Below are 17,700 nucleotides of genomic sequence, written 5' to 3'. Positions count from 1 at the left end.
CACTCAGCTACCATACTGGCCCTGGACCCCAGCCCCAGACTTTTACAGAGGAGAAAAGTAAAATTCTATCCTGCTCATGCCACTACTGTTTGGACTTGCTTTTATATGGGGTTAAACCCAAACCTATTCAGTGCAGGCATGAACTGAGTTTTGTATCTAATTTAGTTCCATTCCTCAGAGGCCTCACACAGTGCTTTGGAATAATTTTCAGTAAAGGTTCTAAATTGAGGGAGTGGGATTTTTTCAGAGGATCTTTCTTATCACTAGGGTTCACAGACACTTTGAAAATCTGAGGAAAGTTATAGGCTCTTTCCTCAGAAAGATATTCAAGCTTATATTTAAGCACAGAACATGATGATTTCAAAGATGTCATGAACCAGTGACCACTGTTTCTAGACTGAAAATGCATACCTTGGAGGGTTAGTCCCCACACGCCTGGAATGCCTACAACTACTGGTCTCTAAAAAGCCTTGTGTACCAACAATAAATTCTAGACCACCTGGAGATTTACATTATCCAACTTTTATTCTTAACAATTAAGTAAAACTTGAAAAGGAATCCAAGGACGCCCTCAGGAAAAATATTTAAGAGCCATAGTTATTTACAGAGCATGAGCAAAAGGCTTATCTGCATACAAGTGCCAACTCTGGCCCGGTACCTGAATGAACGGCCACCTTCTTGACCACGTAACTGCTAAGAGCTGTAATCTGCCGAGGGATGGGCACAGTCCCACTAGAGATGCCCAGCCCCAGCCGGCCATTTGTGGCTTCTCCACAGGCATATACCTTCCCTTCCACAGTCACTGCAAAGAACAAGAAGGAGGATAGGATTCACTTTTCACAACATAACAACTATGTTTTTAGTGCTAAGTATAATTTAAAAATTTTTTAGTGTAAGAATAATCATACCTGCAAACAAACTTTTAGAACCACCAGCCACCTGTACTACATTCAAAGCAGATAGTGTCTCCGAGAACGAAGGAACTTTTATCTAGAACAGGATTTGTTGTTAAGCAAAAGAAGGAAAAAAATAATTTTATTTACACGTTTAAAATTACATGTAAACTTTGTAATTTGGATGGTTATATTAACCAAAGATGTTCTTTTCTCTAAGAGATGCAGTACAGTATTCTAAAGATGAAATGATATGCTGAGATCTACTTTAAACAGGGGTGGAGGTGTAAAATAAATAAAGACAAAAACCATGACCCTCTACTGTTAATGGTTGAAGCTGGACAGGAACATGAGGGCTCAGGTCCCTATTCTTTCTACCTGCTATGTCTGAAAAGCTCCACAATAAAAGGTGAAAAATAAAATATATATAATGTAAAGATGTAACCCAGCATCTGGTAAACATTTTATTTCATGTCACTTCCTGCTCATTCTTATTGATTCTGACATCTCTCAGAAATTATGTGCTTCAATTTCCCATTGGTATGGGTATGACTTAATTTAAAATTCTTAAAGACTTTATCTTTATAATTCCCCAAAATTATCAGATAATCACTACTCCAGCACCAGAAAGAATCTTCATCATAACCATGGAATGCCAAATCTATGCTTCACGTGCAAACTCCAACAAATCCTCTATACAGCCCCACACCATTACAACTGAGACTCCAGAGCTTACTGCCCCCTGCCCACCTCCAAATGGAGCCTTGGGGCTTTAAAACACAAATTGATTCAAGGATGTTCAAATAAAGATGAAAATTTATTGTATTTGAAAGGGGAGACTTAAAATGAGTTCTAACTTTCCTTATCAGCTTCTCAACAATGCAAGTTAATAAGGGATCTTATGATGGGTGAAGTCTCACAGAATACTGAAAGGCAGAGACACTTATCGGAAGGGAAACTATTTCCAGGCACTAAATTTCGAGTAATTTGTTCTGTGGCTCCTTGGTTAAGAGACACTAAGTAACATAACAGATGCTGAATTCAACCCTAGTTCAAATGCATCATTTGTTGTACCTAGTGTTTAAATGACGTCTTGCTCATCTTTATGCCACTATGGCATTTTTTACACTTTATTTTGTTCATGGTTAGCGAAAATGTTTATTGTACTGGAGGCAAAATATAATTACAGTCTATAATTTTCATCTGTTTGTCAAATCTTTCCAAAAGTATATTTTCTAGTTTAAAAAACAGCAATAATACCACTACATCTGAAGTGCACTATTTTCTAAGGACAGAGGCTTTAATAGAAACTAAATCTGATAATGTCTGCAAGTTCATATCAAGAATGTCTTTAGAAAAGCCAATTTACACAACAACTTATAGAAGGTAAACCATCATAAAAACCTCCAAAGAGGTCTGATTATTTTTGAGCCTCTCTGGGACAAAGGCACCAGCAAAGATCCTCCTCGATCATGTAATGACAGGTGATGACAGGTGAGTGTCAGGTGAGGAACTTCAGGCAGAGAGGGATACCTTAGAGCCCTTCAGGCCGCCCAGCTGGTCCTTGTCATTCAGTCCCCACACAAACACTTTGGTTCTTATTGTAGCCGCTGATTCCAGCCCTGCAGCCTTCTTTCTAATAAGGCTAACCAAACAAAAAAGACAGAAATAGAAGTCATTTAATATAAAAAATTTTTTTAAACAAAAAGGAAAGCAACCTCAAGCAAGCAAAGTTTGCTGGTTATTATCAGAAACTCTTAAAAGTTTTGTTTTAATACAACAAAACCTCAAGTAAATACACAAGTTAGCATTCCAGAGGGTCAAAATTTCTAGATGCCATCATAATACCTTTCAATACTGTAATTTAACTCTAGCCTTGTTTTTGGCGGAGACCTTTCTATGACACACTATGAAGCTCTCTTTCTTCTTACACATCAAGTTGAACAAAACAACTGTTTTACTGTCTCACAGATATACCCGCCCAATGCCTCAATACACAACTACTACAGATGTTAAATTCAGAGAACACTTAATGATTAAATGGCCTCAGGAATCACCACTGGGCCTGGCATTGTGGCAATGTCCGTAAATCTAAATAAACAACTGGTTTATTAAACAATAAACGTTTTTCCCCTCAAAGAAGTAATAAAATAGATTTAGCCATATGACTTTTGAGGTACTCTAACACAGATACATGTCCCAAAGCAAAATGTAATTTTTATCCTTCACACCCTCTGCCCTCCACATAGGGCAGCTGGGCTAGAGATCCCCCACCTCCTTGCTCTCCTGAGGGGCCTGCTCTGTACCCCAAGGCTCCTGAAGCAAAGCTCTGGCTACTGGCTCGCACCACCTTGCTCATTAAATCTCCTGACCTGCCCTCAATGGGTTGGAAGTTGAATCAATAAAGTACTCCAGTTCTTGAACTCGAGACCACCAAGTAAATGGGACAGTGTTAGATTTTCTTCGTTGTCAGGTAATGCCAGCTACTAAGGAACTGCTTCTTCTGTATTTAAGGTGTTTGCCTTTTTGTTTGCTTTTGTTCTATTTTTATAAGTGAGGATGGAAAAGTGAAGGCTCGAGACTGGATTCCAGATAAGTAAGATTTTTGTAATACATTATATACTAATGAATATTTACTTTCAGGGATCAAAATATTATGGGTTGGGAATAAAAATGTAGGAAAATTCTTTCATCTGATACCAGGCAAAAGAGAACAAGTAATGTATATTGTAAGTACAGATCTTCCTCCACTTACAATGGTATTATACCCCAATAAATTCTTCATAAATAGAAAATACCATAAGTTGAAATGCATTTTAAAACTGCACCTAACCTATTGAAAATCATAGCTTAGCCTACCCTACCTTGAACATGCAGAGAACACTTAGTCTACAGTTGGACAAAATAGACAAAGCCTATTTTATAATAAAGTGTTGAGTATCTCATGTAATTTCTTGAATACTGTACTGAAAATGAAAAACAGAATGGTATAGGAACAGAATGGCTATAATAAGTATATTGGTTATTTACCCTTGTGATCACATGGCTGGGAGCTAAGGCTTGCTGCTGCCATCCAGTATTAAAAGAGAGGATTGTACCACAAATTGCTAATTTGGGAAAAGATCAAAATTCAAAATTCCAAGTATGGCTTCTACTGAATGTGTATCACTTTTGCACTATCGTAAAGTTGAAAACTTACAAGTCAAACTACTGTAAATCAGGGACCATGTATCTTTGACATACTTACAACACATTTTAGTCAAAAATATGTATGGGACACCAAGAGTGATATGCAAGAAATGAAACAACTGGTACCATGTAATTATCAACCAGCAGGAATGGAGGTCAGTGGGTAGTTAGTGTGGGCAGGGAAGACTGTCTGGACTACTCATTCACCCTGAAATCGTTAGCTAATTAAAATCTGACAGGAAAAAACATTACATTCAAATACCTAGAATTACTTTGTTAATGTATTCAATTATGTAAAAATTTCATCAATGAGTACAGCTCAAACATTTTTGGTTATCTCATATATATAGTACATGTATTTACATATTTGCCCAATTCATTTTCAAAGCTACTGAATAAGAATATGCAAATCTACAGATCTTCCTCTTAAAAATCTCAATGATTCATTTAAGGAAACTGGAATTTTCCTTCCTTAATTAACGTATATAGATACCATCAGTTTGAACCATAACATACAATAGGATATATATTCTAGATGAGGTAGTGTCATATATACTATTTTCTTTTCAGTTTCAGTGCAAAGGTTCCAAAATAAAACACGACAGAATCCAAACCCAAGATCACAGAACCCCAGAATAACCTGATTCATTACCACAGTTGCCACCCATTCACGACTAAGAGAATGTGTTTTAATAACAGTGAGAGGCAGAGTTCCTCTGTTTCTAAAAGAAAGACAGCTTACATTGTCTAAAAAACTAAAAAACACTTAGTGAAAAGGGCAGTGCAGAAGAACTCAGCTAGCACTAGGGTACCTGCCTCCTTCTAGTATCCGCAAGGAACAGGTTACACTAGCAGGACAACAGTAACACGTATCAACTGACTTTGTATATCATTTGATTTAGCAATGTACTTTTAGCAATTTCTCTAGGGAAATACAACTTATCTGAGGAAAGTGATTTATCTACGTTGTTTTCTACTGGGACGTGAACAGAGCTCAAACATCTGCCTACACACTCCAGTCCTCCATAAACATCTTAGAATTAAAAAAGCGATAGGAATGCAAGCAGTTGCAGCCACTCTGGAAAACAGTATGGAGGTTCCTCAAAAAACTAAAAATAGAACTACCCTACGACCCAGCAATTGCACTACTAGGAATTTATCCATGGGATACAGGTGTGCTGTTTCGAAGGGACACATGCACCCCCATGTTTATAGCAGCACTATCAACAATAGCCAAAGTATGGAAAGAGCCCAAATGTTCATCGATGGATGAATGGATAAAGAAGATGTGGTATATATATATACAATGGAGTATTACTTGGCAATCGAAAACAACGAAATCTTGCCATCTGCCACTACGTGGATGGAACTGGAGGGTATTATACTAAGTGAAATTAGTCAGTCAGAGAAAGACAAAAATCATATGACTTCACTCATATAAGGACTCTAAGAGACAAAACAGATGAACATAAGGGAAGGGAAACAAAAATTATATAAAAACAGGGAGGGGGACAAAACAGAAGAGACTCATAAATATGGAGAACAAACTGAGGTTACAAGAGAGGTTGTGGGAAGGGGGATGGGCTAAACGGGTAAGGGGCATTAAGGAATCTACTCCTGAAATCATTGTTTCACTATATGCTAATTTGGATGTAAATTTTAAAAAATAAAAAATAAAATTAAAAAAGAAAGAAAGACAGAAAGAAAGAACCTATAATCTAGATATATTTCAGAAGTAGTTAGATTTCAGTCTAAAAGCCATCTTGGATTTTTATATATATTTAAATTTTTTTCTGTACAAGATAGATATTGGTTTTACTATTTGTATGAATTTTTCTATTTTATGAAAATTTCTTACTTATGCCTTAAGAAACAAAGCCATTTGAATATAACCCACACACAACACTTGAAAATGCACTGTTTTCTGGGGCGCCTGGGTGGCTCAGTTAAGCGTTCAAGTTCAGCTCAGGTCATGATCTCACAGTTTGTGAGTTCGAGCCCCGCATTGGGCTCTGTGCTGATAGCTAAGAGCCTGGAACCTGCTTCAGATTCTGTGTCTCCTTCTCTCTCTGCCCCTCCTTAACTTGTGCTCTGTCTCTCTAGGTCATAAATAAATGTATGTATGTATGTATGTATGTATGTATGTATGTATGTATGTAAGGGGAAAAAAAGAATTAAAAAAATGAATGTGCAGAAACCTGGCAGATGTCTTTCTTAGAAAACCCTTGGTATATGTTATTCCCCTGCCCGAAACACCTTTTTCTGCCCACTTTGTTTTGAAAACTCTGACTTTTCCTGAAAGTATGCCTTTGGAGAGAGTTTTTCTTGTTCTCCTGACAGATCAATGCTCTTTTGTAGATCAACGGTCTTTTGTTTGACTCTCAAAGCACCATGCATTTCTCCTTCATGCACTTTCCACAGCCACTCTGATGATGAATTCTGATGTGTGTCTTTGTCTTAATTTGCATATTCACCACAGCATTCACAGGACAGAAAATAGGATTTAGCTCATAACAGGTATTCAATAGATGGATGGTGAATGAATAAATACACTAATATTCATCACTATAATATTCATGCAAAATATCTAATTGAGTAAGCAAATGAGAACATCGTCATAAGATGAAATACTGCACTCAATAAAATTACATGACAGAAGACTATTTTTTTGTTAATTTTTTTAGGTTTTTATTTTATTTTTGAGAGAGACAGAGTGTGAGCAGGGGAGAGGCAGAGACAGAGGGAGACACAGAATCTGAAGCCGGCTCTAGGCTCCAAGTTGTCACCAAGAGCCCGATGTGGGGCTCAAACCCACAGACTTTGAGATCATGATCTGACCTGAAGGCGGCACTTAACCGACTGAGCCACCCAGGCGCCCTGACAAAAGGCTATTTAATGGTATGGATATTTGAGGGATAAATACTGCCCGTAATTACACAATAATATGAATGTACTTAATGCCAAGGAACTACATACATTTAAAAAGTTTTTTTTTAATATGAAATTTATTGTCAAACTGGTTTCCATACAACACCCTGTGCTCATCCCAACAGGTACCCTCCTCAATACTCATCACCCACCCTCCCCTCCCTTCCACCCCCCATCAACCCTCAGTTTATTCTCAGTTTTTAAGAGTCTCCTACGGTTTGGATCCCTCCCTAACTTTTTTTTTCCTTCCCCTCCCCCATGGTCTTCTGTTAAGTTTCTCAGGATCCACATAAGAGTGAAAACATATGGTATCTGTCTTTCTCTGTGTGACTTATTTCACTTAGAATAACACTCTCCAGTTCCATCCACATTGCTACAAAAGGCCAGATTTCATTCTTTCTCATTGCCCAATAGTATTCCTTGTGTATACAAACCACAATTTCTTTATCCATTCATCAGTTGATGGATATTTAGGCTCTTTCCATAATTTGGCTATTGTTGAAAGTGCTGCTATAAACATCGGGGTACAAGTGCCCCGAGGCATCAGCACTCCTGTATCCCTTGCAGAAATTCCTAGCAGTGCTATTGCTGGGTCATAGGGTAGATCTATTTTTAACTTTTTGAGGAACCTCCACACTGTTTTCCAGAGTGGCTGCACCAGTTTGCATTCCCACCAACAGTGCAAGAGGGTTCTTATTTCCCCACATCCTCTCCAGCATCTATAGTCTCCTGATTTGTTCCTTTTAGCCACTCTGACTGGCGTGAGGTGGTATATGAGTGTGGTTTTGATTTGTATTTCCCTGATGAGGAGCAACATTGAGCATCTTTTCATGTGCCTGTTGGCTATCCAGATGTCTTCTTTAGAGAAGTGTCATTCATGTTTTCTGCCCATTTCTTCACTGGATTATTTGTTTTTCGGGTGTGGAGTTTGGTGAGTTCTTTACAGATTTTGGATACTAGCCCTTTGTCCGATATGTCATTTGCAAATATCTTTTCCCATTCCATCGGTTGCCTTTTAGTTTTGTTGGTTGTTTCTTTTGCAGTGCAGAAGCTTTTTATCTACATGAGGTCCCAATAGTTCACTTTTGCTTTTAATTCCCTTGCCTTTGGAGATGTGTCAAGTAAGAAATTGCTATGGCTGAGGTTGGAGAGGTTTTTTCCTGCTTTCTCCTCTAAGGTTTTGATGGTTTCCTGTCTCACATTTAGGTCCTTCATCCATTTTGAGTTTATTTTTGTGAATGGCGTAAGAAAGTGGTCTAGTTTCATCCTTCTGCATGTTGCTGTCCAGTGCTCCCAGCACCATTTGTTAAAGTCACTGTCTTTTTTCGATTGGATGTTCTTCCCTGCTTTGTCAAAGATTAGTTGGCCATACTTTTGTGGATCCAATTCTGGAGTCTCTATTCTATTCCATTGGTCTGTGTGTCTGTTTTTGTGCCAATACCATGCTGTCTTGATGACTGCAGCTTTGTAGTAGAGGCTAAAGTCTGGGATTGTGATGCCTCCCGCTTTGGTCGTCGTCTTCTTCAAAATTACTTTGGCTATTCGGGGCCTTTTGTGGTTCCATATAAATTTTAGGATTGCTTGTTCCAGCTTCGAGAAGAATGCTGGTGCAATTTTGATTGGGATTGCATTGAATGTGTAGATAGCTTTGGGTAGTATTGACATTTTAACAATATTTATTCTTCCAATCCATGAGCACGGAATGTTTTTCCATTTCTTTGTATCTTCTTCAATTTCCTTGATAAGCTTTCTATAGTTGTCAGCATACAGACCTTTTACATCTTTGGTTAGGCTTATTTCTAGGTATTTTATGACTCTCGGTGCAATTGTGAATGGGATCAGTTTCTTTATTTGTCTTTCTGTTGCTTTATTATTAGTGTGTAAGAATGCAACTGATTTCTGTACATTGATTTTGTATCCTAAGACTTTGCTGAATTCATATATCAGTTCTAGCAGACTTTTGGTGGAGTCTATCGGGTTTTCCATGTATAATGTCATGTCATCTGCAAAAAGTGAAAGCTTGACTTCATCTTTGCCAATTTTAATGCCTTTGATTTCCTTTTGCTGTCTGATTGCTGATGCTAGGACTTCCAACACTATGTGAAACAGTGGTGAGAGTGGACATCCCTGTCATGTTCCTGATCTCAGGGAAAAAGCTCTCAGTTTTTCCCCATTGAGGATGATATTAGCTGTGGGCTTTTCATAAATGGCTTTTATGATGTTTAAGTATGTTCCTTCTATCCCGACTTTCTCAAGGGTTTTTATTAAGAAAGGATGCTGAATTTTGTCAAATGCTTTTTCTGCATCGATTGACAGGATCATATGGTTCTTATCTTTTCTTTTATTAACATGATGTATCACATTGATTGATTTGCGAGTGTTGAACCAGCCGTGAAGCCCAGGAATGAATACCACTTGATCAAAAAATAAAAATAGTTAAGAGGCTGGGGCGCCTGGGTGGCTCAGTCAGTTAAGCCTCTGACTTCAGCTCAGGTCATGATCTTGTACTCTGTGAGTTTGAGCCCCACATCAGGCTCTGTGCTGACAGCTCAGAGCCTGGAGCCTGCTTCAGATTCTGTGTCTCCCTCTCTCTCTGCCCCTCTGCCTCTCATGCTCTGTCTCTCTGTCTGTCTGTCTGTCTCCCTCTCTCTCTCAAAAATAAATAAACATTAAAAAAATTTTTTTAATAAAAAAATAAAAATAGTTGAGGATAAATTTTATTATATATATTTTACACAATATTTCAATTTAAAAGTTAACAAAATATTTAGCAAAAAGTTTATAAAATGTATATCATATCACACCATCTCTTGGAAAAACACAATTAGGGACAGATAAAAAAGAAAACTAAAAGGATATATATCAAAATATTAACTGTGATATTTCAGGTGGAAAAATTAAACATTTTTATTTCTTCTTTTTAATGGTATTTTTTAATATTTAATTATTTTTGAGAGACAGAGAGTACACACACGTGTGTGCATGGGGGAAGGGGCAGAGAGAGGGAGACACAGAATCTGAAGCAGGCTCCAGGCTCTGAGCTGTCAGCACAGAGCCCAATGCGAGGCTCGAAGTCTCGAACCATGAGATCATGACCTGAGCTGAAGTCAGATGCTCAACCAACTGAGCCACCCAGGCACCCCAATGTGTTTCTACATTAAACATTTTTCAAAAATTAAGTTAAAAATTTTTAAAACAACTAAAATTTTCCAAACATTCCTGAGTGCATAAAATTACTCTCATTATTAAATACACTCCAATTAAATATTTGCTTTTAAGGGTGAGAATTTTGCAATGAGCACCACCAGTAACAAATGGCTCTCACCTCCCACTGTTTCCTTTTTCATCTTCTTCCTCTTCATTATCAGAGGCTAAGAAAGGAACTGCAGCTAAATCTTCCTCCTCTGCACGGATCCGCCCCAGCAGGATGAGACCATGAATTTTACAATCAATTCCTGAGCTCCTGCACTGCTTTATTGCAATTTCAATATACCTGTGATACTAGACACAAAAACGGTAAGCTACAGACTTTTTAAACTCAAATACATGAGATACTTAAACTGGACAGCAACACATTTGAGACATGGAATGTGTGGAAAGTTACAGCTCTTTCACTTTAGTTCTGGAAATTTCAAGCAAGTTAGGCAATATTAATACAGCTACATTTGAGTACAGTTTTAAAAAGTCATTAATCACCACGTATGTATATCCAAGGTATGGGACTCATACTCATTTTCTTACTAAAATGAAGCAGTATAATAGCCTTACTGAATGACTACAAACTTCTGTCTTAAAGCATTCTAGAACCAAGAATTATTTGGAAAGAGATTAAACGTCAGGTAGTTCAGAGCATTCTTAACTTTTAGAATAAAGAATACTTGAATATATATAAATTAGAGAAAATCACACAAAAAGCCCCACAACCCTATCACCTAGTTCCAAGTTATCAACATTATGAGCAATTTTGTTCATACACAGATTATCATAAGAAAATTCCAGGGACCATGTTGTTTCAAACTTCAGTGTGTCACTGAAGTACAAGCATTTAAAAAATACATCCACATTATTATGGTCATACCTAAAACAATAATTCTTTCTATCATCTAATACGCTACCAGTAATCAACATTTCTGATCATCTCATAAACATTTTTCTATTCTTGGCTTGTTCAAATCAGGATCCAAACAGGATGCAACCTCTCTCTGTTATGCCTTTGACATCCATTTGTTAAAGTTGGTTCTTTGTCCTGCAGAGTGCCCCACATCCTGTATCTGGCATCTACAGTATTCCTCTATGCCTATATTTCCTGTGAACAAAGAGTGATGAGGCAGCATGAAGCACACACACTTCCACTGACTTCTTATTGCCCCAAATGGACCTGATCAAACCACAAGATCTACTACCTAAGATGTCTCAGGAAACACAGATGGAACAAAACCACTGGGATGCAAAAAAACAAATGAAAAAATGAAAAATTCTACAGGAAATGAAAACCAATTTCTTTCTTTGGCAAAACAAAACCAAGAGAATCAAGACTTAAATGAAGTGCAAAGTAAAGGCACACAAACCAACTGCAAAAAGATATTTATGGGATAACTCCAAAAAATGTAAACACTGACTGGATATTGTATGATATTAAAGAATAACTATTAGGTGTGATCATGGCATTGTGGTTACATTTTCAAAGTCCTTGTTGGAGGTTTGTTTATTTATTTACAGAGAGAGAGAAAGAGAGCAAGCGAGCGGAGAGAGGGCAGAGTGAGAAAGGGAGAGAGAATCCTAAGCAGGCTCCACGCTGGGCGTGGATCTTGGGGCTTTATCTCGCAACCATGAGATCATCACCTGAGCCAAAATCAAAAGTTAGACGTATAACTGACTGAGCTACCCAGGCATCACTTTTATATTTTTTATTTATTCATTTTTTTAATTTAATTTTTTATGTTTATTTTTTAGAGGTTAATATTGAAGTACATAATATGGAATAAGGTCATATCTAGGACTTGCTTTTACACACTCTAGGAATTTTAAAAAAAGGGGAAGATATAGGAGACAGTGAAACATGAATGGCAAAAATGTTGATAATTGTTGAAGATGTGTCAAAGGTTTGTGGGGAATTCAGTATCCTTTTTATTTTTGGTTATGTTAGAAAATTACCACAACAAGCCATTTTTATAGGAAAGGCAATGCTAGAATGTCCAATGGCTTCCCAGGAATGATAATATTCTTGTTCTTAAGCTGGTTGGAGGAATAGAGTGGGTCATGAGTTTTCCAACTACTCACAATGCTTCATATTTCTCACATGTCATGTACACTACTCTATACTTACCAAATATTATGTAATAAATTGTTCTAAGTTGAAAATTTATTGTATTACAATTAATACACCTTTTATGAATAATCATCTGTTAGTTACTGATTTAATTAACTCTACTTGATTTAAAGTACAACAATACTGAGGAGTATAATTAAGACATTAGACAAGCTGCTTTCAGTTATCTAGCAATGAGTTAACAGTAAAATGTACTAAAACTCGGTATTACCTTTTTTCAGAAAAATTCAATATTATCTTTCCTTTCAATAATTTATGACTTTATTCATTTATTACCACCACTGGTACTAATTATCAATTAATTAATTGGTATATCCCAAAATAGTGACATTCAGAAATGAATGGTTTCCCATAATCTATTTATTGAAGTTTGAAAATAAAGGCCGGATCATCACCTCTTAGACCTGGGAAAAGAAGCTGGTACATTCCCATAGACTAGACACAAGTTACCAACTTTTCACCCATGAACAAATTAACTTGATGGCTATGTATCAGCTTCTTTTAAATAACACACTAGGACCACCTTGAACTTGTCTGCTCTTATGTGGGTAGACCAATGACAATAATAGTAATAATAAATGCTGAACTGAATTTAATAATTTAAAAATAAACTCAATTATGGGGCACCTGGATGGCTCAGTGGGTTAAGTATCCAACTTCGGTTCAGGTCAGGATCTCATGGTTTGTAAGTTCAAAAATTCTGTGCTGCAGATCAGAGCCTTGAGTCTGCTTCAGATTCTGTGCCTCCCTCTATGCCCCTCCCCTGTTCACTTTGTCTCTTTCTTGCTCTCAAAAATAAATAAACATTAAAAAAACTTTTTTTTTTAATTTTTTTAAACTCACTTATAAATTTTAGATGAATAAATGTCAATTATTTGATATCTATACTATCATTGTACCAATTAAATAAGTCCTCATGAAACAATAATATATAGGTGGTATTAAAAACTATATTATTTTGTATTATTTTTAATATACTTATTAAAATTGTACTGACATCTGTGTGAAAAGATGTACTGAAAGATATGAGACAGTCTCACTGCTCTGTAATAGAGGGACTATGTAAAAGAACCTTGACAGCATTTTCAAGATTTATAATAAACTTGTATTCATTTTAAAAATTACTTTATAACCAATCAAATCAATAGCTCAGTATTTCAGGACATGTTCCATACTTGATGCCAACAGGAATGAAAACAAAAAAGCAATTTAGGTGTCACATGTGCAGGTAGAAAAAAACCATCACATCTTAATAGATGCTTAATAAAAACAATCCTGTGCTGGATGCAAAAACCAGTATGATGTGCCCGGTAACAACTTTTGCTAGGAGCTTTACCCTCACTTCTTACTTAAGATAGTGAGAATGAAATTTATTTTGTTTCCTTTTCAAGCTGACCTGATAAGCAGCAAATTCAAATTATATACCTGTTTAATCTAATTCAGGGGGGAAAGCAGGCTCAATGTTAGTTTAGAGACAATCAAAAAAGTCACCTCCACTGTCCTTTGCAAACCATCAAAAACGATATCATACCTCTGTGCAGTCATTCAGAAGGGACACTGTGGTGTCAGTGGGATTAATGTTGATTGTCTTTAGTTCAATTAGGTTATTTAGGGAATTTCCACCTAGTGGGGAAAAACAGAGTAAAGGAATCAGACAAAGGAGTTTTTATCATATGAGAGAAGATATTCTTTGAGTAAACTAATTCAATTACCTGACACCACAACCAGGGAAGGCATGTAGCTACTGTCAGCAGGATCAACTATCATTTTTAATCTATGAACAAGAACATCTGGGAAAATCTCCAAACGAATCCAATGCTTTAAAAAAAAATGTACTCTCAATTAGTAAAACTCAGCCATATTTTAGCTATTAAAATAGTATCACTGAAGACTGAATCTACATGAGATTTTCTAAATATATGATATGACCTGAGAGAGAGGACTATTCTACTCTACTACTTAATTGTTCATTACAAGAAAGTCTCACTCTGAACCCCAGGAACTATGTGTTTAGAGACTCCTGATCTTCAGTGGCCTCTTTATACCCATCCAGGAGTGGACTATAAAAATACTAGAGTCAAGATAGGAAAAAAAAAAAAAAAAACAACCCTTTTCTCCAAGACTGACCATGAGTTCAAAAGACGTACACCCACATGTGAGCGCAATCATGATAACATTCCAAAGAGCAACACATATTTGTTCAGATATATTAGAAAAAGTGCTCACCAGAAGCAGAATCTGAACTCATACATTTTATGTGGGAGAGTTAACAAAAACAACAGCAATTACCCCCTTCTATCAATTGGTCAGTTAGATAATATGTTACATATATTGCTTAAAATCTCTGACAATAGGGGCACCTGAGTGGCTCAGTCGGTTAAGCATCTCACTTTGACTCAGGTCATGATCTCATAGTTCATATATTTGGGCCCTACATCGGGCTCTGTGCTGACAGCCTGGAGCCTGTTTCAGATTCTGTGTCTCCCTCTTTCTGCCCCTCCCTGCTCATGCTTAGTCTCTGTCTCTCAAAAACAAATAAAAAATGGTAAAAGAAAAAAAATCTGACAATACATATTGGATGGTGTATTACTCATAGCTTTAAAAATAATTTTGAACTAAAATATAAAATCAGTACTGGCAGGTATCAACACAGTGTATGTAACTTAGCAGATTTTTCAAAGTTCATTTTGAAGTTTAAAATGGTAAAGCCATCTAAATGAAAGCATTTCTAGAAGTGCCACATGGCACACTACCTTTCCTTGTGAGCCAGAAGACTGCCAGCAGGGCTCACTGCCATCAATAAGACGAGAAGCCTGGTTCACAGAGGATGACACATTTAGGCTCTTTACCATCCGGGACCAGCTGTCCAGCAGCATTCCTGGCTGACTGCTGTGACAACGCTTCAGCTGTTTTCCAGCACGGCCACAAAATATTGCAGACTGTCCTATTTAATGGTGGTCAAACAGTGTTAAGATGTGTATGGAAGGACCTTCACAACCAAGAAATAAAGAATACTACACAGTGAGAAGTTCTTACTTCAAGAAAATAGTAAGTTTTCAACTTAAAAGGACGGAATACCTAAAATAGCTTCAAAAGCTTAGTCAGTGTATTTTATACCAATTTATGAAATGAAGTTTATATAATGCTATGGCTTATTCTACTTGACTGTCAAGTAACAACAGAGTGACATATTTCCAGATGAAAGAATACATAGAAGCTGGGGGAGAGAGGGAGTTCAGCAACAGTTCTAACAAAAGCCATTCTGATTAAAAATGCTGTTACAAATGCAAAGCAAAACCAAACCTGTAAAGAGTCTCTACATCCATGAATGGCAAATCTGGAAATTCATCTATTCCCCCCCCCCCATTGAGGACAACTAGAAAAGGCAGATAAAACATTTAAAGATGAAAAAATCTTAAAAGTATCCGAAATAACAAGATGGTAAAGAATTATGGGACCAGAATCTAAGAAAAGCTGAGATGAAAAGAGATGTCCAAATGAGCAAAACCATGGATCAGAAGCTACTTGTCCCTGATCATAATTGTCAGTAAGGAGAGCCTCCAAAAAAACCACACTACTTTGGACAGCCTTGGGCAGGGGAGAGATGGGGACCAAGAACTGGAGTCCAGAGCCCACCAGGAGAGAAGAAGATAGCCACAGAAAAACCCACACTTTGGGTTGGGATCTCAACAGGAAAAATCCCAAGAGGAAGAGTGAACTGTGCAGTGCTGTTTATTTTATTAAAGTTCAGCATGAAATCATCTCAGTCGCTGAAACCGGCCTGAGGTGAGCTCAGATAGTTACTTACCCCAATTACCTGGAAGACCAACCCTCTTTCCCCTCAGTCTCTGGAGAATGATAATATCTTGGGCCTCAAAATGATTCAAGAAACAATTTTTTTTAATATAATGTCCAGTACATAATGGCATATGAGGAGACTAGACTAAGACATGACTAAAAAAACTATCAGAAATAACAGACAATAAAAACAGACCCACAGAGTCTCTAGATATTGGAGTTATAAGACAGTTTTTAAAATAACCATACTTACTTATGTCTGAAAAGATAAGAACAGTGAATATTTCAGCAGAGAATTGAAAATTATATTAAAAAACAGAAAAATTAAAGTTGTTAGGGGCACCTGGGTGGCTCAGTCAGTTGAGTGGCCAACTCTTGATTTTGGCTCAGGTCATGATTTCATGAGTCTGTGAGTTCATGCCCCACATTGGGCTCTGTACTGACAGCAAGAAGCCTGCTTGGGATCCTCTGTCTCCCTCTTTCTGCCCCTCCCCCACTAGTACACACGCTCTCACTCTCAAAAATAAACATTAAGAAAAATTATTAAATGTAGTAATTGAAATTAAGAACTCAATGAATAGGTTTACTAGCACAAGAGACTCAGGTAAAAAGAGAATTACTAAACAATATCTAGAAAGAAGTCCTGAGGAGCAAAAGCTTAGAAAACATAAAAGAGCAGGTGAAAGAGAATAGAAAGAAGCTCTGACACTGGTGAAATAGGAATCCCAAAAACAGAAGAGACAATAGGACACAGACAATATTTGAAGATATTACTGACTGAAAAATCTCTAGAACTGACAAAAGATATCAAGCTAGAGATTTAAAAAGCCCTGCTTTGAAAGTTGCTGAGGAAGATCTTAAGTGTTCTTACCCTCACCACACACACACACACAAAGGTAATTATGTGAAGTGATGGATTTGTCAACTAACCAACTAACCCCACTGTGGTAATCATTTTGCAATATATACATGTACCAAATCGTCACACTGTACATCTTAAACTTACACAATGTTATATGTCAATTTATTTCCTAAATACAGCTAAGGGGGAAAAAAAAGAAAATAAAAATAAAGAATCCTGCTAACCTCAAAGAATATAAATAAAAAGAAATACATTTCTATGGGCATATAAAATATGTGCAATGGCACAAAAACAGACACTCAGATCAGTGGAACAGAATAGAGAACCCAGAAATGGATCCACAAACATATGGCCAACTGATCTTTGACAAAGCAGGAAAGAATATCCAATGGAATAAAGACAGTCTCTTCAGCAACTGGTGCTGGGAAAACTGGACAGCAACATGCAGAAGAATGAACCTGGACCACTTTCCTACACCATACACAAAAATAAACTCAAAATGGATGAAAGACGTAAATGTAAGACAGAAAGCCATCAAAATCCTCAAGGAGAAAGCATGCAAAAACCTCTCTGACCTTGGCCGCAACAACTTCTTACTCAACAAGTCTCCAGAGACAAGGGAAACAAAAGCAAAAATGAACTATTGGGACCTTATCAAAATAAAAAGCTTCTGCACAGCAAAGGAAACAATCAGCAAAACT

The 17,700-nt window shown here is 36.9% G+C and overlaps 1 protein-coding gene across 1 annotated transcript in view; it reads right to left on the bottom strand.

Annotated features, from left to right (window-relative positions):
• HERC2 (HECT and RLD domain containing E3 ubiquitin protein ligase 2) overlaps positions 1-17,700 on the bottom strand; it is a 263,428-nt gene that overhangs the window by 68,605 nt on the left and 177,123 nt on the right. Inside the window, exons 51-57 of the mRNA XM_049614147.1 lie at positions 15,093-15,287; positions 14,052-14,157; positions 13,871-13,962; positions 10,336-10,511; positions 2,427-2,538; positions 909-990; positions 659-802 (exon numbers count right to left, since the gene is read on the bottom strand). Coding sequence (XP_049470104.1) covers positions 659-802; positions 909-990; positions 2,427-2,538; positions 10,336-10,511; positions 13,871-13,962; positions 14,052-14,157; positions 15,093-15,287 — 907 coding nt within the window. The remainder of the gene's footprint in view (positions 1-658; positions 803-908; positions 991-2,426; positions 2,539-10,335; positions 10,512-13,870; positions 13,963-14,051; positions 14,158-15,092; positions 15,288-17,700) is intronic.

This window comes from Panthera uncia (genome assembly GCF_023721935.1).
Source record: "Panthera uncia isolate 11264 chromosome B3 unlocalized genomic scaffold, Puncia_PCG_1.0 HiC_scaffold_1, whole genome shotgun sequence".
In the NCBI taxonomy this organism is placed as follows: domain Eukaryota; kingdom Metazoa; phylum Chordata; class Mammalia; order Carnivora; family Felidae; genus Panthera; species Panthera uncia.
Note: the sequence above shows the minus strand (reverse complement) of the source record. Positions and strands in the feature narration are given on the sequence as shown.